General features: G+C 39.7%; 2 protein-coding genes, 1 long non-coding RNA gene and 1 pseudogene across 6 annotated transcripts in view; 1 reads left to right on the forward strand and 3 right to left on the reverse strand.

The window, feature by feature from the left end:
- On the reverse strand, positions 1 to 16,774 carry LOC119503374 (gastrula zinc finger protein XlCGF57.1-like). Of its 3 annotated transcripts, XM_037795132.1 has the most exons (3): positions 16,239 to 16,774; positions 4,882 to 5,661; positions 1 to 1,164 (listed from the first exon to the last, which is right to left on the reverse strand). In XM_037795132.1, exons 1-3 carry the CDS (start codon positions 16,429 to 16,431, stop codon positions 32 to 34), a joined length of 2,106 nt encoding a protein of 701 aa, XP_037651060.1. In that variant the 5' UTR covers positions 16,432 to 16,774; the 3' UTR covers positions 1 to 31. The 3 variants fall into 3 exon arrangements, with proteins under 3 accessions (XP_037651060.1, XP_037651058.1, XP_037651059.1); XM_037795130.1 differs by lacking the exon at positions 4,882 to 5,661 and having other exon boundaries at positions 1 to 1,161; positions 16,239 to 16,771; XM_037795131.1 differs by lacking the exons at positions 4,882 to 5,661; positions 16,239 to 16,774 and adding an exon at positions 2,070 to 2,651 and having other exon boundaries at positions 1 to 1,161.
- Positions 1,050 to 18,671, forward strand: LOC119503378. The gene is made up of 4 exons (XR_005210304.1): positions 1,050 to 1,182; positions 4,033 to 4,036; positions 11,114 to 11,118; positions 18,657 to 18,671. It is a non-coding gene; the product is annotated as an uncharacterized LOC119503378 (long non-coding RNA).
- The window catches only part of LOC119503371 (gastrula zinc finger protein XlCGF57.1-like), a 29,621-nt gene continuing 17,143 nt past the window's right edge, over positions 7,564 to 20,041 (reverse strand). Inside the window, exons 2-4 of one of the 2 annotated variants that reach the window (XM_037795119.1) lie at positions 16,494 to 16,525; positions 11,469 to 11,675; positions 7,564 to 9,730 (exon numbers count right to left, since the gene is read on the reverse strand). In XM_037795119.1, coding sequence (XP_037651047.1) covers positions 8,082 to 9,730; positions 11,469 to 11,607 — 1,788 coding nt within the window. In that variant the 5' untranslated portion in view covers positions 11,608 to 11,675; positions 16,494 to 16,525 and the 3' untranslated portion in view covers positions 7,564 to 8,081. The remainder of the gene's footprint in view (positions 9,731 to 11,468; positions 11,676 to 16,493; positions 16,526 to 20,041) is intronic. The other variant, XM_037795120.1, reaches the window with a different exon arrangement.
- Positions 17,531 to 20,041, reverse strand: part of LOC119503373 — a 25,702-nt pseudogene continuing 23,191 nt past the window's right edge.

Consider the following 20,041-nt stretch of genomic DNA (forward strand, 5'->3'; position numbering starts at 1 on the left):
ACGTGCCATGTGATGGGTCAGATTTACAGAACTAAAGAGGGTTCTCTCCTGTATGAGTTATCACAAGTGACTTCAGATGGTCCTTGTGCACAAGTTTTTCATCACAAACTGAGCAGCTGAAAGGTTTCTCTACTGTGTGAGTTCTCATGTGTGCCTTCAGTTGTCCACTTTTAATGAAACATCTACCACACACTGAGCAGCTGAAAGGTTTCTCTCCTGTGTGAGTTCTCATGTGTATCTTCAGATCTCCATTTTTAATGAAACCTTTAGCACAAAATGAGCAGCTGAAAGGTTTCTCTCCTGTGTGGATTCTCATGTGCATCTGTAAACTTCCACTCTGTGTAAAAGATTTCTCACAAACTGAGCAGGTGAAAGGTTTCTCTCCTGTGTGAGTTCTCATGTGTCTCTTCAGTTCTCCACTTTCAATGAAACCTTTACCACACACTGAGCAGCTGAAAGGTTTCACTACGGTGTGAGTCATCATGTGTCTCCGTAAAGGTCTACTCTGTGTAAAAAGAAGATTACAAACTGAGCAGCTGAAAGGGTTTTTTCCTGTGTGAGTTCTCATGTGTCTCTTCAGATCTCCACTTTTAATGAAACCTTTATCACACACGGAGCAGCTGAACGGGTCTCCCCCTGTATGAGTTCTCATGTCTCTCTTCGGATTTCCACTTTCAATGAAACATCTCAAATCACCGACAGGGACTTCATCATTATTCAGAGAGTTTAAACCTGACTGAGGTTCTCTGGTCTCCTTCCAATCTCCACTGGCATCAGTCTCAGGTTCAGAAGAGTCTCCAGTCCTGTCATTAGTATCCGGTTGTAAATATGTTTCTGGATCTGAGTTCCTGGCTGATCCTGGTCCTCCACAGTCCTCTCCATCAGCTTCTGTTTCCATCTGTTCAGTTTGTATTTGGTGATGCTGTGAGGACTGAGGCTTCTCTTCATCATCTTCTTCACTCTTCACATGGCCAGGAGTGAATGGGAACTTGATATCAGCCTCCTCCAGCCATTGAAGCTGCTCTCCCTCCTGACTGGTCCAGAGTTCCTCCTGTTCCTCTTTAATGTGTGGGGGCTCTGGGTCCTCCTGGTCCAGACTGGAGCTCCACTCCTGCTGCTCAGGGGGAACCTCTTCTTTAACCACCAACAGCTGCTGGACATCTGCAGGAAAACAGTAAACACGTTACAGAGAATTTTTTGTGAAACAGTTGAGCAAATAATCACCTGTACATACACTGTTTATCTGACATATTATAGATTCACTGAGTGTTTAATGAACCAACCTGCTCTGGTAGAACCAGAGAGAGAACAGAGAGAGAAGAAGAAGTAAAGAGAACCAACCTGCTCTGTGTAACTGAAGCTTGGGGTTGAAAACAGCGTCCAGTAGTTTCTGTTGTCGCTCATTCTCCTCTTTTGATCGAGATCGATTTCTCGTTAAGTTCTGACTTTATTCTCGTAAAATTACGACTTTTTTCTTGTAAAGTTATGACTTTATTGTCATAATATTATGATTTTTTCTTGTAATATTATAACTTTTTTCTCGTTAAGCTATGACTTTATTCTCGTAATATTACAACTTTTTTTATCGTAATATTATGACTTTATTCTCGTAATATTACGACTTTTTTCTTGTAAAATAATGACTTTATTCTCGTAATATTACGACTTGCTTTTTCTCGTAATATTATGACTTTATTCTCGTAATATTACGACTTTTTTTCTTGTAAAATAATGACTTTATTCTCGTAATATTACAACTTTTTTTATCGTATTATGACTTTATTCTCGTAATATTTCAACTTTTTTCTTGTAAAATAATGACTTTATTCTCGTAATATTACAACTTTTTTTATCGTAATATTATGACTTTATTCTCGTAATATTACGACTTTTTTCTTGTAAAATAATGACTTTATTCTCGTAATATTACGACTTTTTTTTCTTGAAATAGTATGAATTCAGTCTCATTAAATTACGACTTCCTTCTTGTAATATTATGACATTATGTTTTCCCTCAATGTGGCCCTAATACTCAGTCGTAGATAATGAAACAATGAAACGGTACCAACCTGCTCTCTGTATCCGGACTTCCGGGTGTAAAACAGCGTCCAGTAGTTTCTGTTGTCGCTCGTTCTCCTCTTTTGATCGAGAGAGTTCCTCCTCGTACTCTGCTATCGTTCTTTCAAACAGCCCACATATCTCTTCAGCAGCCGCAGTTAGTCGCTGCTTCACCAACGCTCTCAGCATCTGGACTTTACACATTTTACCACAATGACAGAAACTTGCTCTCCATCAGACTCCGTCAGAAACACAGTTTGCTCTCCATCAGACTCCGTCAGAAACACAGTTTGCTCTCCATCAGACTCCGTCAGAAACACAGTTTGCTCTCCATCAAACGGTCACTCTGACTAGCAGCTGTGTTGCTAACCAGCTAGCATGCTAAGCTAACTCAGTAGCTTTGTAGGCTACCGGGAGATGAGTCAGAGGTCAGACCTTCAGAATAAAAGCTGAAGAGCACAAAGTCCATTCAGACAGGTGTATCCAGACACACAGAGGCTCTGATGGAGCTCACACACACTTCCTCACCACAACAAAGAGACTCTGCTAACAGAACCAGACGCCATCGTGCTCAAATAGTGTGAAGCTAACCTCAGTAAATAGTTTAACTTCCGGGTCAGATTAGTTGGAGTTTCAAAATAAAAAGCCCAAAGTGTCATTGGAAATACAGACTCATGCAGGAAGATAGTTCAGTACAGTTTAACTCCAGATGGATATGTGGGTTGTATATTTAATTTGGGATGTAAATAAATCTGGGATAGTTTATAAATTATATTATATTATCATTCTATGATATATGAGTTATTAGAGGGGAAGTGAGAAAGGGGGTATAGGGAAATATAAGTTTTACTTCTACCTACTCCTTTTCGGACACCATTACTCTTGTTTTGTTTGTTATTATTTTGTATTTGTTTTATTTATTTTATGTTCGAAATAAAGTCTTTCATTCATTCATTCATATCATCTTTATTGTTTAATTGATAAGCTGTATGCCTCAATGTGTGGAAGTGACTGGGATCATTCTGTTATGTGTAAGGCAACACCAGGCTTGACTTAAACATTATTTCCTAACAAATAACTACATAGGTACAAAGTGAATTGTTGAATTGTTAATTATTGTTAAAATAATAAATCGTACACCAACAACTTGGCAAAAAAAACTTCAAAACTAACAGGAATCACAATTCAGGTGTAAACCTTTTAAATGCAGCAACAAATTGGTCAAAACTTAAACAGAAATTAAAATTCATGTATATAAACAATACAACACAAAAAAACAATACAAACGTTATAATAGAAACAACCACTTTTATGAAAGGCAGTTATACCAATGTGCCCACCGGGGAGACTGGTATCGTAAAACACTAAAACTAGGATTTGACAGTAGCATGATGATAGATAGATAGATAGATAGATAGATAGACAGTAACTTTATTGATCCCGAGGGAAATTAAAGTTTCCAGCATCACAGTTCCATAGTGCAAAAACATGTTAGTAAAAAGGCAGTAAAAAAGTTAGTAGTGCAAAATACAAAGTACAAAAAAAATATACCAGATATAAATATACAAGGAGATGAAGAAAAACTGTTAAAAGTGAATATAGTGCAGAGTAACAGCTGTAATACACGACTATTAAAAAAAGTGAATATAGTACTGAAGAGACTGTTAAAAATGAGTATAGCGCAGGGTAACTCCAGTAGGTCAGTCTATGAAAGTGCGATCTGGACTGGTCGTGGGGGTGGTGTAGACTTCCTGAAGTCTATGACCATCTCTTTGGTTTTTGAGGTGTTGAGCTGCAGGTGGTTGAGGTGACACCAGGAAACGAGGTCCCCCAAAAGGCTCCTGTACTTCTCCTCCTGATCACCCTTAACACATCCCACAATGGCCGTGTAGTCGGCAAACTTCTGAATGTGACACGACTCAGAGATGTATCTTCCGGGACAGATTAGTTGGAGTTTCAAAATAAAACGCACAGAAATGTAACTGGAAATACAGGCTCAGAAAAACACACACAGGAAGATAGTTCAGTTCAGATCATCTTTATTGAAAGGTTTCTCTCCTGTGTGGATTCTCATGTGCATCTGTAAAGTTCCTCTCTGTGAAAAAGATTTCTCACAAACTGAGCAGCTGTGAGGTTTTTCCCCTGTATGAGTTCTCAAGTGTCTCTTCAGATCTCCATTGTTAATGACACCTTTACCACACACTGAGCAGCTGAAAAGTTGATGATGGCGTTCTGAGAATCATTTAGTTGATATATAAATTTGAACATCCGATTTCTCAATAGAGCCTGAAACGTGTTGACTCCTGTGTTACATAACAGCACTCAGAGTGCCCTCGTCTGTTCAAACAAAGCACTGAAAAAGACAAGAGAATATAGATCAGTGCTTGTATGAATAAATTTACCTATTATGCCCTGATATTGCAATTCAGTTTTTCGTCTCGACGACGCATATCGTCACGTTTTATATCGCGAAATATTTCTCTCCTGTGTGAGTTTTCAGGTGTCTCTTCAGATCTCCATTTTTAACGAAACCTTTACCACACATAGAACAGCTGAAAGGTTTCTCTCCTGTGTGGATTCTCATGTGCATCTGTAAAGTTCCTCTTTGTGAAAAAGATTTCTCACAAACTGAGCAGCTGTGAGGTTTTTCTCCTGTATGAGTTCTCATGTGTCTCATCATATCTCCTTTGTTAACGAAACCTTTACTACACACTGAGCAGCTGAAAAGTTTCTCTCCTGTGTGTACTCTCATGTGTATCTGTAAACTTCCACTCTGTGTAAAAGATTTCTTACAAACTGAGCAGCTGAAAGGTTTCTCTCCTGTGTGTACTCTCATGTGCGTCTGTAAACTTCCACTCTGTGTTAAATATTTCTGACAAAGTGAGCAGCTGAAAGGTTTTTCTCCTGTATGAGTTCTCATGTGTCTCTTCAGATTTCCATTGTTGATGAAACCTTTACCACATACTGAGCAGCTGAAAAGTTTCTCTCCTGTGTGTAATCTCATGTGCATCTGTAAACTTCCACTCTGTGTAAAAGATTTCTTACAAACTGAGCAGCTAAAAGGTTTCTCTCCTGTATGAGCTCTCACGTGTCTCTTCGGATTTCCACTTTCAATGAAACATCTCAAATTACTGACTTCATCATTATTCAGAAAGTTTAAACCTGACTGAGGTTCTCTGGTCTCCTCCCAATCTCCACTGGCATCAGTCTCACTTTCAGAAGAGTCTCCAGTCTCGTCACTAGTATCCGATTGTAAATGTGTATCTGAGTTCCTGGCTGGTTCTGGTCCTCCATAGTCCTCTCCATCAGCTTCTGTTTTCAAATGCTCTGTCTCTCTGTTCTTCTCAGTTTGTGTTTGACGATGCTGTGAGGACTGAGGCTTCTCTTCATCATCTTCTTCACTCATCACATGGCCAGGAGTGAATGGGAACTTGATATCAGCCTCCTGCAGCCATTGAAGCTGCTCTCCCTCCTGACTGGTCCAGAGTTCCTCTGGTTCCTCTTTAATGTGTGGGGGCTTTGGGTCCTCCTGGTCCAGACTGAGGCACCACTCCTGCTGCTCAGTGGTAACCTCTTCTTCAACCACCAACAGCTGCTGGTCGTCTGCAGGAAAACAGTAAACACACACAGAAATGTTACAGAGACATTTTTTTTTTAAACAGTTGAGCAAATATTCACCTGTATATACATTGTTTTTTCCTCCATGTGCACAGTTGCCAAATGGACTGACAGACAGACACAAACCATAAAGATACAATGCACCAGCAGTAATGAGGTCATCAGTCGTCACATGATAAAACAACCGGATATCCCTGATTGTAATTAACTCTTTAATGTGACAATTACACGAACAGATGTTTAGATTTAAACCCGCTGCATGTTCTCATCTTTGGGATAAACTTGAACCAGCAAACATCTGAGATGGAAAATCCATGCAGGTGTTCTCAGAGACTTGTACTTTATGTTGAAATACTTCCAGTCATATAGACGCTGAGAGAACAGATCTGTGGAAGAAGAAAAAGTGTTTAATGAACCAACCTGCTCTTTGCAACTGAAGCTGAGAGCTGAAAACAGCGTCCAGTAGTTTCTGTTGTCGCTCGTTCTCCTCTTTTGATCGAGAGAGTTCCTCCTCGTACTCTGCTATCGTTCTTTCAAACAGCCCACATATCTCTTCAGCAGCCGCAGTTAGTCGCTGCTTCACCAACGCTCTCAGCATCTGGACTTTAGACATGTTTACACATTAACAGACACGTGTTCTCCATCAAACTCCGTCAGAAACACAGTTTGCTCTCCATCAAACGGTCACTCTGACTAGCAGCTGTGTTGCTAACCAGCTAGCATGCTAAGCTAACTCAGTAGCTTTGTAGGCTACCGGGAGATGAGTCAGAGGTCAGACCTTCAGAGCACAAAGTCCATTCAGACAGGTTGATCCAGACACACAGAGGCTCTGATGGATCAGAACAACACACTTCCTCACCACAACAAAGAGACTCTGCTAACAGAACCAGACGCCATCGTGCTCAAATAGTGTGAAGCTAACCTCAGTAAATAGTTTAGCTTCCGGGTCAGATTAGTTGGAGTTTCAAAATAAAAAGCCCAAAGTGTCACTGGAAAAACAGACTCAGAAAAACACACGCAGGAAGATAGTTCAGTTCAGATCATGTTTATTGAAAGGTTTCTCTCCTGTGTGGATTCTCATGTGCATCTGTAAAGTTCCTCTCTGTGAAAAAGATTTCTCATAAACTGAGCAGCTGTGAGGTTTTTCTCCTGTGTGAGTTCTCATGTGTGTTTTCAAACATTATTTTCTGATTGTTTCACGGCGGTTATCTTCTAAAGCATAAATAAACACACTGTACTGGCCATTTGTCAGAAAATTCTAAATCAAACTTAAATCAAAGGGCCACTGATGCACTATGGGTAATGTGGTTTACGCAGGCAAAATAGTCCATTGTCCAGGCAACATGTATGTGTTTCTGATGATTTGTTTTGCAAAAAAAAACAAGCAAACATAGCACAAAGAAAACATGGATGTCGCTGCCTCTCTTGTTCTGGTAAAAAAACATCAGCCAGCCCAGATGCATGCTGGTCCTACCACCGTCTACTAACCTATATAACCATGGGGGCCCACAGCGTTACCCAAATCATAAACAAAAGAAAAACAAAATACTTATGACGCAAAAAACTAAATATACTAAACAAGAAAATAGTTAAACTAAACAAATAACAAGCAAAAGAAAACAACTAAATAAAGTAAACACCTAGAATAACAAATCAAACAATACTATTTATTATTAGTAAAACAACAACTAAATACTAACAACAAATAAATAGCTCCTACAGACATGTTAAAATTGTATTAATGTTGTGGCACGCTATGGTGTGATATCTTTTCAAGGAATAAAGAAAAAAAGAAATGTGGAATGTGTATTTCAAGTTCTTGTTACCATTATTAAGTCCTTTCAGTCTTTTTCCTTTTACTGGCATCACCCTTTACAAATAAAGGCACCTGCCTTTATAATGTAACAGGATAAAAGACGGTGTCTAGAAGCCACAGAGGCTAACAATATAGCAAGCTAGCAAATGGGTAACGTAACGTAGTAAATGCAAAGACATGATGAGGAAAAAGATGAGGCCGTTGGGAATATCAACATTTTCCTCATACGTATTATACAATTACGAAGAAGAACAATATACGACTAAAATTACAATATATTAACTTATTATGCACCAAAGAATTTACTTCCATGGCCCCGGCCATTTATGACAATGTCAACAAACGCGTCACACCTCATGAGCTCGAAGCTTTCAGAAACTTTCATGTTACGAGGTCGTGAATACCACGAGAGGGGGGCGTTCATACCGACTCTTCTCGTGAACACGGTAAACACGACCCTATTTGAATAAACCATATACTGTATCTCAAATCACTGATGTGCCTTGCACACAAATCTTTTATCACAAACTGAGAAATTGAAAGGTTTCTCATGTGCGACTGTAAATATTCTTTCTGGGCAAAAGAGATCTTACAGACAGCTGAAAGGGTTCTCTCCGGTATGAGTTCTCATGTGCGTCTTCATATCTCCACTTCTAATGAAACCTTTACCACACACTGAGCAGCTGAAAGGTTTCTCTCCTGTGTGAGTCATCACATGTCTCTGTAAATCTCCACTCTGTGTAAAAGATTTCTTACAAACTGAGCAGCTGAAAGGTTTCTCTCCGGTATGAGTTCTCATGTGTGCCTTCAGTTGTCCATTTTTAATGAAACTTTTTCCACACACTGAGCAGTTGAAAGGTTTCTCTCCTGTGTGAGTTCTCATGTGTGTCTTCAGGTCTCCACTTTTAATGAAACATTTACCACACACTGAGCAGCGGAAAGGTTTCTCTCCTGTGTGAGTTCTCATGTGTGTCTTCAGATCTCCTCTTTTAATGCAACCTTTACCACACACTGAGCAGCTGAAAGGTTTCTCTCCTGTGTGGATTCTCATGTGTGTCTGTAAGCTTCCACTCTGTGTAAAAGATTTCTTACAAACAGAGCAGCTGAAAGGTTTTTTTCCTGTATGAGTTCTCATGTGTCTCTTTAGATCTCCACTTGACATGAACCATTTACCACACACTGAGCAGCTGAAAGGTTTCTCTACTGTGTGAGTCATCATGTGTCTCCGTAAAGTTCTATACTCTGTAAAAAAATCCTTACAAACTGAGCAGTTGAAAGGTTTCTCTCCTGTATGAGTTATCATGTGTGTCTTCAGATCTCCACTTTTAATGAAACCTTTACCACAAACTGAGCAGCTGAAAGGTTTCTCTCCTGTGTGTATTCTCATGTGTGCCTTCAGATCTCCACTTTTAATGAAACCTTTACCGCACACTGAGCAGCTGAAAGGCTTCTCTCCTGTGTGGATTCTCATGTGTGTCTGTAAACTTCCACTCTGTGTAAAAGATTTCTTACAAACTGAGCAGCTGAAAGGTTTTTCTCCTGTATGAGTTCTGATGTGTCTCTTCAGATCCCCACTTTTAATGAAACATTTACAACACATGGAGCAGTTGAAAGGTTTCTCTCCTGTATGAGTTCTCATGTGTGTCTTCAGATCTCCACTTTTAATGAAACATTTACCACACACGGAGCAGCTGAACGGGTCTCCCCCTGTATGAGTTCTCATGTGTCTCTTCGGATTTCCACTTTCAATGAAACATCTCATATCACTGACAGGGACTTCACCATTATTCAGAGGGTTTAAACCTGACTGAGGTTCTCTGGTCTCCTTCCAATCTCCACTGTCATCAGTCTCAGGTTCAGAAGAGTCTTCAGTCTTGTCATTAGTACACGGCTGTAAATGTGTATCTGGATCTGAGTTCCTGGCTGGTCCTGGTCCTCCACAGTCCTCTCCATCCGCTTCTGTTTTCAAATGCTCTGCCTCTCTGTTCTCCTCAGTTTGTCCTTGATGACGCTGTGAGGACTGAGCTTTCTCTTCATCATCTTCTTCACTCTTCACATGGACAATAGTGAATGGGAACTTGATATCAGCCTCCTCCAGCCATTGAAGCTGCTCTCCCTCCTGACTGGTCCAGAGTTCCTCCTGTTCCTCTTTAATGTGTAAGAGTTCTGGGCGCTCCTGGACCAGACTGGAGCTCCACTCCTGCTGCTCTTCTTTAACCACCAAAAGCTGCTGGTCTTCTGCAGGAAAACAGTAAACACACACAGAGACGTTTCAGAGAATGTTTTGTGAAACAGTTAAGCAAATATTCACCTGTACATACATTGTTTTTTCCACCATTATTCCCTCTTACGCTCCATGTGCACAGTTGCAAAATGGACTGACAGACAGACACAACCAAAAAGATACAATGCATCAGCAGTAATGAGGTCATCAGTCGTCACATGACAAAACAACCAGAATGGTAAATGGACTTGCATTTATCTAGCGCTTTTCTAGTCTTCCGACCACTCAAAGCGTTTTAAATTACATGTCAGCATTCAGCCATTCACACACACTTTCATACACTGATGGCAGAGGCTGCCATGCAAGGTGCCAACCTGCCCATCAGGATCTAATCTAAATACTCATACATACTTCGGGAGCAATTTGGGGTGAAATGTCTTGCTCAAGGACACTTCAACATGTGCATCACTGCATGTATAACCACTAGGGGTGGAACGGTTCACAAAATTCACGGTTCGGTTCACATCATGGTTTTCGGTTTGGTTCGGTATATTTGTTACATCAAATCACATCACATCAAAGCGTGTAGTAGATGTGTGTATGTGTACTGTATGTGTATGTATGTGTGTATATATATATATATATACATACATATATAAATATATATATATACATACATATATAAATATATGTATGTATATATATATATATATACATATATATGTATATATATACATATATACATATATATATGTATATATGTATATATATACATATATATGTATATATATATACATATATATATATACACATGTATATATATATATATATATATATATATAGGTATATGTAAATATATACCTATATATGTATATGTATATATATAGTGTATATATGTATATATATATGTATACACATATATATATACAGTATGTATGTATGTGTATGTATATATATACATACACATACATATATATACATACATATATAGAATATATATTAATTTATAGAGGTATATATATACATATATATATACATATATATATGTATATATATATATGTGTATATATATATACACATATATATATACATACATACACATACAGTACACACATCTACTACACGCTTTGGCGTGATATTGGGTTGAACTCATGTCGTGTATTTATTTGTATAGTGTGTATTTTGCATATAGTGTGTATATTTGTATGCTGCTCTTAACTTAACTTTTATACATACTTCTAATTAAGCAACATTTTCAATGCAGGACTTTACTTGTAACCAGTGATGGAAGAAGTATTCAGATCCTTTACTGAAGTAAAAGTACTAATAACACACTGTGAAATCACTTTCTGATCTCTTTCTGAACTATACTTAACCTCCATGTTAACCTTTATGAGAGAGAGTTAGAACCTGGTCTGATGAACCAGAATGAGCAACCATTCAGGAGACCCTCACACTGACCCACACCGGTCTGATGTCAGTAGAACCAGAGAGAGAACAGAGAGAACCAACCTGCTCTGGTAGAACCAGAGAGAGAACAGAGAGAACCAACCTGCTCTGGTAGAACCAGAGAGAGAACAGAGAGAACCAACCTGCTCTGGTAGAACCAGAGAGAGAACAGAGAGAACCAACCTGCTCTGGTAGAACCAGAGAGAGAACAGAGAGAACCAACCTGCTCTGGTAGAACCAGAGAGAGAACAGAGAGAACCAACCTGCTCTGGTAGAACCAGAGAGAGAACAGAGAGAACCAACCTGCTCTGTGTAACCGGAGCTGAGTGTTGTAAACAGAGTCCAGTAGTTCTCCAGAGTTCTCCTCCATCCTTCTTTCAAACAGACCAGATATCTCTTCAGTAGCTGCAGTTAGTCGCTGCTCCACCAACGCTCTCAGCATTCACACATTAAACACAATCACAGGAACTCTTTCTCCATCAGACTCCGTCACAAACACCGTTTCCTCTCCATCAGACTCTGACTAGCAGCTGTGTTGCTAACCAGCTAGCATGCTAAGCTAACATGAATAGCTTTGTAGGCGTTCCGCTGCAACTTGGTGGGTAACCTTCAAAATAAAAGCCCGCTTAAAAAAAATTATTTAATTATTCACAATTTAATATATACCCCCAGGCTCGACCAATGAACTCGGATCCGTCCCCATCTGCAGGACAGATAATACTGCACACTGCATTTTCATAGACTGAGCTACTTTTTAATTCTGCACACCCCCATCAGCTCTACTCTGCACCTTTATAGACTGGTTTTACTGTATTCTACCAATAATGTACAGCTTATTCTGCACTTTAGTTTATTTTTATAAAATCTCTCTACCTCAGTTCTTATCCTGCATTATATTATATTTGACATTTCTTAATCCCCTGGTCTCTACTGTATATCTCCTATATTTTATTATCTATATCCCTGTTTGCACTAAATTGACATTTTTAATAGTCCCATATCTCAGTTGTTGCCCTGCACTATATTAATTTTTAACAGCTTCTTCTGTTCTATATTCACTTTTTTAACAATCCTGTACCTCAGTTGTTACCCTGCACTGTATTCCGTTTTAACAGTTTTCTTCATCTCCTGGTATTTTTATATCTGGTATATTTTTGCACTTTGCACTACTAACTTTTTTACTGCCTTTTTACTAACATGTTTTGCACTATGGAACTGTGATGCTGAAAACTTGAATTTCCCTCAGGATCAATAAAGTTACTATCTATCTATCTATCTATCTATCTATCTATCTATCTATCTATCTATCTATCTATCGGCGACTCTTCGCCGTTAGTGCGAACGAAGCAGCGATTCAGAGAAATAAAACATAATTTTTCTGATTGTTTCACGGCGGTTATGCTCTAAAGCATAAATAAACACACTGTACTGGCCATTTGTCGGAAAATTCGAAATCAAACTTAAATCAAAGGGCCACTGATGCACCATGGGTAATGTGGTTTACGCAGGCAAAATAGTCCATTGTCCAGGCAACATGTATGTGTTTCTGATGATTTATTTTGCCAAAAAAGCAAGCAAACATAGCACAAAGAAAACATGGATGTCGCTGCCTCTCTTGTTCTGGTGAAAAACCATAAACCCACCCAGATGCATGCTGGTCCTACCTGTCTACCTACCTATATAACCATGGGGGCCCACAGCGTCACCCAATTCGTAAACAAAAGAAAACAAAATACTTATGACGCAAAAAACTAAATATACTAAACAAGAAAATAGTTAAACTAAACAAATAACAAGCAAAAGAAAACAACTAAATAAAGTAAACACCTAGAATAACAAATCAAACAATACTATTTATTATTAGTAAAACAACAACTAAATACTAACAACAAATAAGACATATACAATTACGAAGAAAAACAATATACGACTAAAATTTCAATATATTAACTTATTATGCGCCGAAAAATTAACTTCTATGGCCTCCGCCATTTATGACAACGTCAACAAACACGTCACACCTCATGAACTCGGAGCTTTCAGAAACTTTCATCTTACGAGGTTGTGAATACCACGAGAGGGGGGCGTTCATACCGACTCTTCTCGTGAACACGGTAAACACTACCCCGTTTGAAGAAACCATATATCTCAAATCACTGATGTGCCTTGCACACAAATCTTTTATCACAAACTGAGAAATTGAAAGGTTTCTCATGTGCGACTGTAAATATCCTTTCTGGGCAAAAGAGATCTTACAGACAGCTGAAAGGGTTCTCTCCTCTATGAGTTCTCATGTGCATCTTCACATCTCCACTTCTAATAAAACCTTTACCACACACTGAGCAGCTAAAAGGTTTCTCTCCTGTGTGAGTCATCACGTGTCTCTGTAAATCTCCATTCTGTGTAAAAGATTTCTGACAAACTAAGCAGCTGAAAGGTTTCTCTCCTGTGTGGATTCTCATGTGCATCTGTAAACTTCCTCTCTGTGAAAAAGATTTCTCACAAAATAAGCAGCTGTGAGGTTTTTCTCCTGTGTGAGTTCTCATGTGTCTCCTCACATCTCCACTTCTAATGAAACCTTTACCACACACTGAGCAGCTGAAAAGTTTCTCTCCTGTGTGTAATCTCATGTGCATCTGTAAATTTCCACTCTGTGTAAAAGATTTCTGACAAACTGAGCAGCTGAAAGGTTTCTCTCCTGTGTGTAACCTCATGTGCATCTGTAAATTTCCACTCTGTGTAAAAGATTTCAGACAAATTGAGCACGTGAAAGTTTTCTCTCCTGTATGAGTTCTCTCGTGTCTCTTCAAATTTTCACTTTCAATGAAACATCTCAAATCACCGACAGGGACTTCTTCATTATTCAGAGAGTTTAAACCTGACTGAGGTTCTCTGGTCTCCTTCCAATCTCCACTGGCATCAGCCTCAGGTTCAGAAGAGTCTCCAGTCTCGTCATTAGTATCCAATTGTAAATGTGTATCTGGATCTGAGTTCCTGGCTGGTTCTGGTCCTCCACAGTCCTCTCCATCAGCTTCTGTTTTCAAATGCTCTGCCTCTCTGTTCTCCTCAGTTTGTCTTTGATGACGCTGTGAGGACTGAGGTTTCTCTTCATCATCTTCTTCATTCTTCACATGGACAGGCGTAAATGGGAACTTGATATCAGCCTCCTGTAGCCATTGAAGCTGCTCTCCCTCCTGACTGGTCCAGAGTTCCTCCGGTTCCTCTTTAATGTGTTGGTGCTCTGGGTCCTCCTGGTCCAGACTGGAGCTCCACTCCTGCTGCTCAGGGGGAACATCTTCTTCAACCACCAACAGCTGCTGGACGTCTGCAGAAAAACAGTTAACACACACAGATACGTTACAGAGAATTTTTTGTGAAACAGTTGAGCAAATATTCACCTGTATATACATTGTTTATACGGCATTATTCCTTCTTACACTCCATGTGCACAGTAACCAAACAGACACAAACTGTAAAGATACAATGCACCAGCAGTAATGAGGTCATCAGTCGTCACATGATAAAACAACCGGATATCCCTGATTGTAATTAACTCTTTAATGTGACAGTTACACGAACAGATGTTTAGATTTCAACCAGCTGCAAGTTCTCATCTTTGGGATAAACTTGAACCAGCAAACATCTGAGATGGAAAATCCATGCAGGTGTTCTCAGAGAACCAACTTGTACTTTATGCTTATGGAAGTTTTTATTGGACTTTATTAGTTGTAATCTACAGAAGACATTCCACAAATGTGTACCATGATATCCAAATATTTTACTTTCCACAAACATGTATTTTTGTATTTGTGTTGTGTAAAGTCACATCCACAAAAACAAAGGGCGATTTGCAAATACGAATAACTTACTCTGTAAATACGTATTTTAAGGTTTACATGTAAAGTGATATCTACACATTTGTGCATCTATTTGTGCACGTGGAATGATATTTGCACATTTGCAGATCGCTTCCTGTGGATTTATGGGCCACATGACATTTGTAACTTTCCTCCTGTTTGTTTACAGAATTTTGTCCAATTGGTACTGCAGCAGATCTGTAAATAATAGTTGTAATCCACAGAAGATAATTCACAAACATGTACCATAATCTGCAAATATTTCACTACCCACAAACGTATTTTTGTATTTGTGTTGTGTAAAGTCACATCCACAAAAATACAGGGCGATTTGCAAATACACATAACTTACTCTGTAAATACGTATTCTAATTCCACATAAAAATGTTACAGGTTTACATGTAAAGTGATAAACACACATTTATGCATCCATTTCTACACTTGGAATGATATTTGCGCATTTGCAGATCGCTTCCTGTGCATTTGTGGGTCATTTGACATTTGCAACTTCCCTCTTGTTTGTTTACAGAATTTTGTCAATTTGGTACAGCAGCAGATCTGTAGAAACAATCTGTGAGTAAGAGGTGCATTTACTAGCTCCACCAGGAGGGGGCGACATTACCTCACATGAGCTGACGGAACCATATACAGTCTAAAGCTATAGAAGTAGACTTTAAGGAGACAACTAACAGCCTGGCTTTAGGAGGTGAAAGACGACGTGGAATATCTTTATTTAACACGAGTCAGTGACTAAATCAGTTTGATTGCATTGTTTTCTATTAGAATGAACGAACTGGACGATAGAGACAAAGCGCTGCGCAGCGTGCGTGTTTTATCAGACTTCCTGTTTCTATTTCCTTATTCCAAAAGATGAGGAACGGCTGATTGGTGAAATTATATTAGTATACATAAATGATGTTATCTGATACGATACCTCCTTATTTCACTACAAACACCCATCTTTTAAGTGGTTACGTCTCTACTCTTGACCGCACAGCTGATAGGAACGTGGTTTGTGTACATGGCGTAACATGAGTACATATTGACGATGTGGAGACAGAGCGTCCATGTGATTAGGCTTTAAGTCAACAAGATAAGAAGATAGATTTGTCTTTTTATTTACTTATAGCCTGATGGACGCTCAGCTGTCTCCACATTGTTAAATATGCACCTATGTTATGCCATGTACACAAACCATGTATACATACATACCAACCTGCTCTGTGTAACTGAAGCTGAGGGTGTAAAACAGCGTCCAGTAGTTTCTGTTGTCGCTCGTTCTCCTCTTTTGATCGAGAGAGTTCCTCCTCGTACTCTGCTATCGTTCTTTCAAACAGCCCACATATCTCTTCAGCAGCCGCAGTTAGTCGCTGCTTCACCAACGCTCTCAGCATCTGGACTTTACACATTTTACCACAATGACAGAAACTTGCTCTCCATCAGACTCCGTCAGAAACACAGTTTGCTCTCCATCAGACTCCGTCAGAAACACAGTTTGCTCTCCATCAAACGGTCACTCTGACTAGCAGCTGTGTTGCTAACCAGCTAGCATGCTAAGCTAACTTCAGTAGCTTTGTAGGCTACCGGGAGATGAGTCAGAGGTCAGACCTTCAGAATAAAAGCTGAAGAGCACAAAGTCCATTCAGACAGGTGTATCCAGACACACAGAGGCTCTGATGGAGCTCACACACACTTCCTCACCACAATGAACGGACTCTGTTGTTTTTACTCACGATAGACACCATTTTGGTCAATGAGTAACATCCGGTTCTGCTGTAACTTGGTGGGTAACCTACAAAATAAAAGCCCACTTACAAAAATGTGTAAGTGCATGCTGGTCCTACCTGTCTACCTACCTATATAACCATGGGTGCCCACATCCATCCATCCATCTTCAACCGCTTATCCGGGATCGGGTCGCGGGGGCAACAGCTCCAGCAGAGGACCCCAAACTTCCCTTTCCCGGGCCACATTAACCAGCTCTGACTGGGGGATCCCGAGGCGTTCCCAGGCCAGAGCAGAGATATAATCTCTCCACCTAGTCCTGGGTCTTCCCCGTGGTCTCCTCCCAGCTGGTCGTGCCTGGAACACCTCCCAAGGGAGGCGCCCAGGAGGCATCCGTGCTAGATGCCCGAACCACCTCAACTGGCTCCTTTCGACTTTTTGTGGTGCCCACAGCGTTACCCAATTCCAAAACAAATGAAAACAAAATACTAATTACGCAAAAACTAAATATATCAAACAGGAAAATAGTTAAACTAAAAACAAATAAGCAAAAGAAAACAACTAAATAAAGTTAACATATAGAATAATAAATCAAACACTATTTATTATTAGAAAACAACAACTAAATACTAACAACAAGTAAATAGCTCCTACAGACATGTTAAAATGTCATTAATATTGTGGCACGCTATGGTGTGATATCTTTTCAAGGAGTAGAAGAAAAAAAATAAACGTGGAATGTGCATTTCCAGTTCTTGTGTTGCCATTATTAAGTTCTTTCAGTTTGGGAAACAATTGCTGCTCTTTATTTATTCAACCAACTCAAAAGAAAGACAGATGTTATTACATTTTCAGAGCTATGAGAAAACAATGAACTAAACACAATAGATGCCGGTAGTTTGTTACCCAGGTAAAGTTAATGTTCATGCTTTTATTAGTCAGCTTCACGGAGCGCTGCTACCTGTGGAGATCTGCCATATTTCAATAAACATTCATGAATATATATATTAATGAAAAAAGAAAAAAACAATATAAAACTCAAATTGCTGTATATTAACTTATTATGCGCAGAAAAATTAACTTCCATGGCCTCCGCCATTTCTGACGTCAACAAACACGTCACACCTCAGGAACTTGGAGCTTTCAGAAACTTTCATGTTACGAGGTCGTGAATACCACGAGAGGGGGGCATTCATACCGACTCTTCTCGTGAACACAGTAAACACTACCCGCATTAAAGGCACCACATATCTCAAATCACTGATGTGCCTTGCACACAAATCTTTTTTCACAAACTGAGAAATTTAAAGGTTTCTCTCTTGTGTGGATTCTCATGTGCGACTGTAAATATCCTTTCTGGGCAAGAGATCTTACAGACAGCTGAAAGGGTTCTCTTCTGTATGAGTTCTCATGTGTGTCTTCACATCTCCACTTCTAATGAAACCTTTACCACACACTGAGCAGCTGAAAGGTTTCTCTCCTGTGTGAGTCATAACATGTCTCTGTAAATCTCCATTCTGTGTAAAAGATTTCTTACAAACGGAGCAGCTGAAAGGTTTCTCTCCGGTGTGAGTTCTCATGTGTGCCTTCAGTTGTCCACTTTTAATGAAACATTTACCACACACTGAGCAGCTGAAAGGTTTCTCTCCTGTATGAGTTCTCATGTGTGTCTTCAGGTCTCCACTTTTAATGAAACATTTACCACACACTAAGCAGCTGAAAGGTTTCTCTCCTGTATGAGTTCTCATGTGTGTCTTCAGATCTCCTCTCTTAATGAAACCTTTACCACACACTGAGCAGCTGAAAGGTTTTTCTCCTGTGTGGATTCTCATGTGTGTCTGTAAGCTTCCACCCTGTGTAAAAGATTTCTTACAAACTGAGCAGCTGAAAGGTTTTTCTCCTGTATGAGCTCTCATGTGTATCTTCAGATCTCCACTTTTAGTGAAACATCTACCACACACTGAGCAGCTGAAAGGTTTCTCTCCTGTGTGTATTCTCATGTGTGTCTTCAGATCTCCACTTGAACTGAAGTATTTACCACACACTAAGCAGCTGAAAGGTTTCTCTACGGTGTGAGTCATCATGTGTTTCTCTAAACGTCTATACTCTATAAAAAAAATCATACAAACTGAGCAGCTGAAAGGGTTTTCTCCTGTATGAGTTCTCATGTGTGTCTTCAGATCTCCACTTTCAAAGAAACCTTTACCACACACTGAGCAGCTGAAAGGTTTCTCTCCTGTGTGGATTCTCATGCGTCTCTTCAGATGTCCACTGAATGTTTCCCCACACTCAGGGCTAAATGGTTTCTCACCAGTACTACATCTCAAATCACTGACAAGGACTTCATCATTATTCAGAGGGTTTAAACCTGACTGAGGTTCTCTGGTCTCCTTCCAATCGTCACTGTCATCAGTCTCAGGTTCAGAAGAGTCTCCAGTCTTGTCATTAGTATCCGGTTGAAAATGTGTATCTGGATCTGAGTTCCTGAAGGGTCCTGGTCCTCCACAGTCCTCTCCATCAGCCTCTGTTTTCAAATGCTCTGCCTCTCTGTTCTCCTCAGTTTGTCTTTGATGACGCTGTGAGAACTGAGGCTTCTCTTCATCATCTTCTTCACTCTTCACATGGACAGGAGTGAATGGGAACTTGATATCAGCCTCCTCCAGCCCTTGAAACTGCTGTCCCTCCTGACTGGTCCAGAGTTCCTCCTGTTCCTCTTTAATGTGTAAGAGTTCTGGGCGCTCCTGGACCAGACTCCAGCTCCACTCCTGCTGCTCTTCTTTAACCACCAAGAGCTGCTGGTCGTCTGCAGGAAAACAGTAAACACACACAGAGACGTTAGTGAGTTTTTTTTGTGAAAAAGTTGAGCAAATATTCACCTGTACATACACTGTTTATTCCACCATTATTCCTTCTTACACTCCATGTGCACAGTTGCCAAACGGACTGACACACAAACACAAACTGTAAAGATACAATGCATTAGCAGTAATGAGGTCATCAGTCGTCACGTGACAAAACAACCAGATAGTTGTAGCTGGTGATTTGAACCAAACAGCCCTCAGAACAGATGTACATGACACCTGTTATTAGACATCCTGTTATTAGACATCCGCTTCGGCCCTGTAGCGCTACCCACCATTGTTATTAAGTATTCAGAGAAACTGCATCCCAGTCAGTTTAAACACCCAGCAGTTTGCATTTTGTGCCAACAGATCTACAGAGGATGAAACCAATCTGGTTATCACACTCCGCAATGGAATATTAAACTTCATCACCAGCAGACAATAAGGAAGT

This window comes from Sebastes umbrosus, chromosome 15 (genome assembly GCF_015220745.1).
Source record: "Sebastes umbrosus isolate fSebUmb1 chromosome 15, fSebUmb1.pri, whole genome shotgun sequence".
Lineage (NCBI taxonomy): Eukaryota > Metazoa > Chordata > Actinopteri > Perciformes > Sebastidae > Sebastes > Sebastes umbrosus.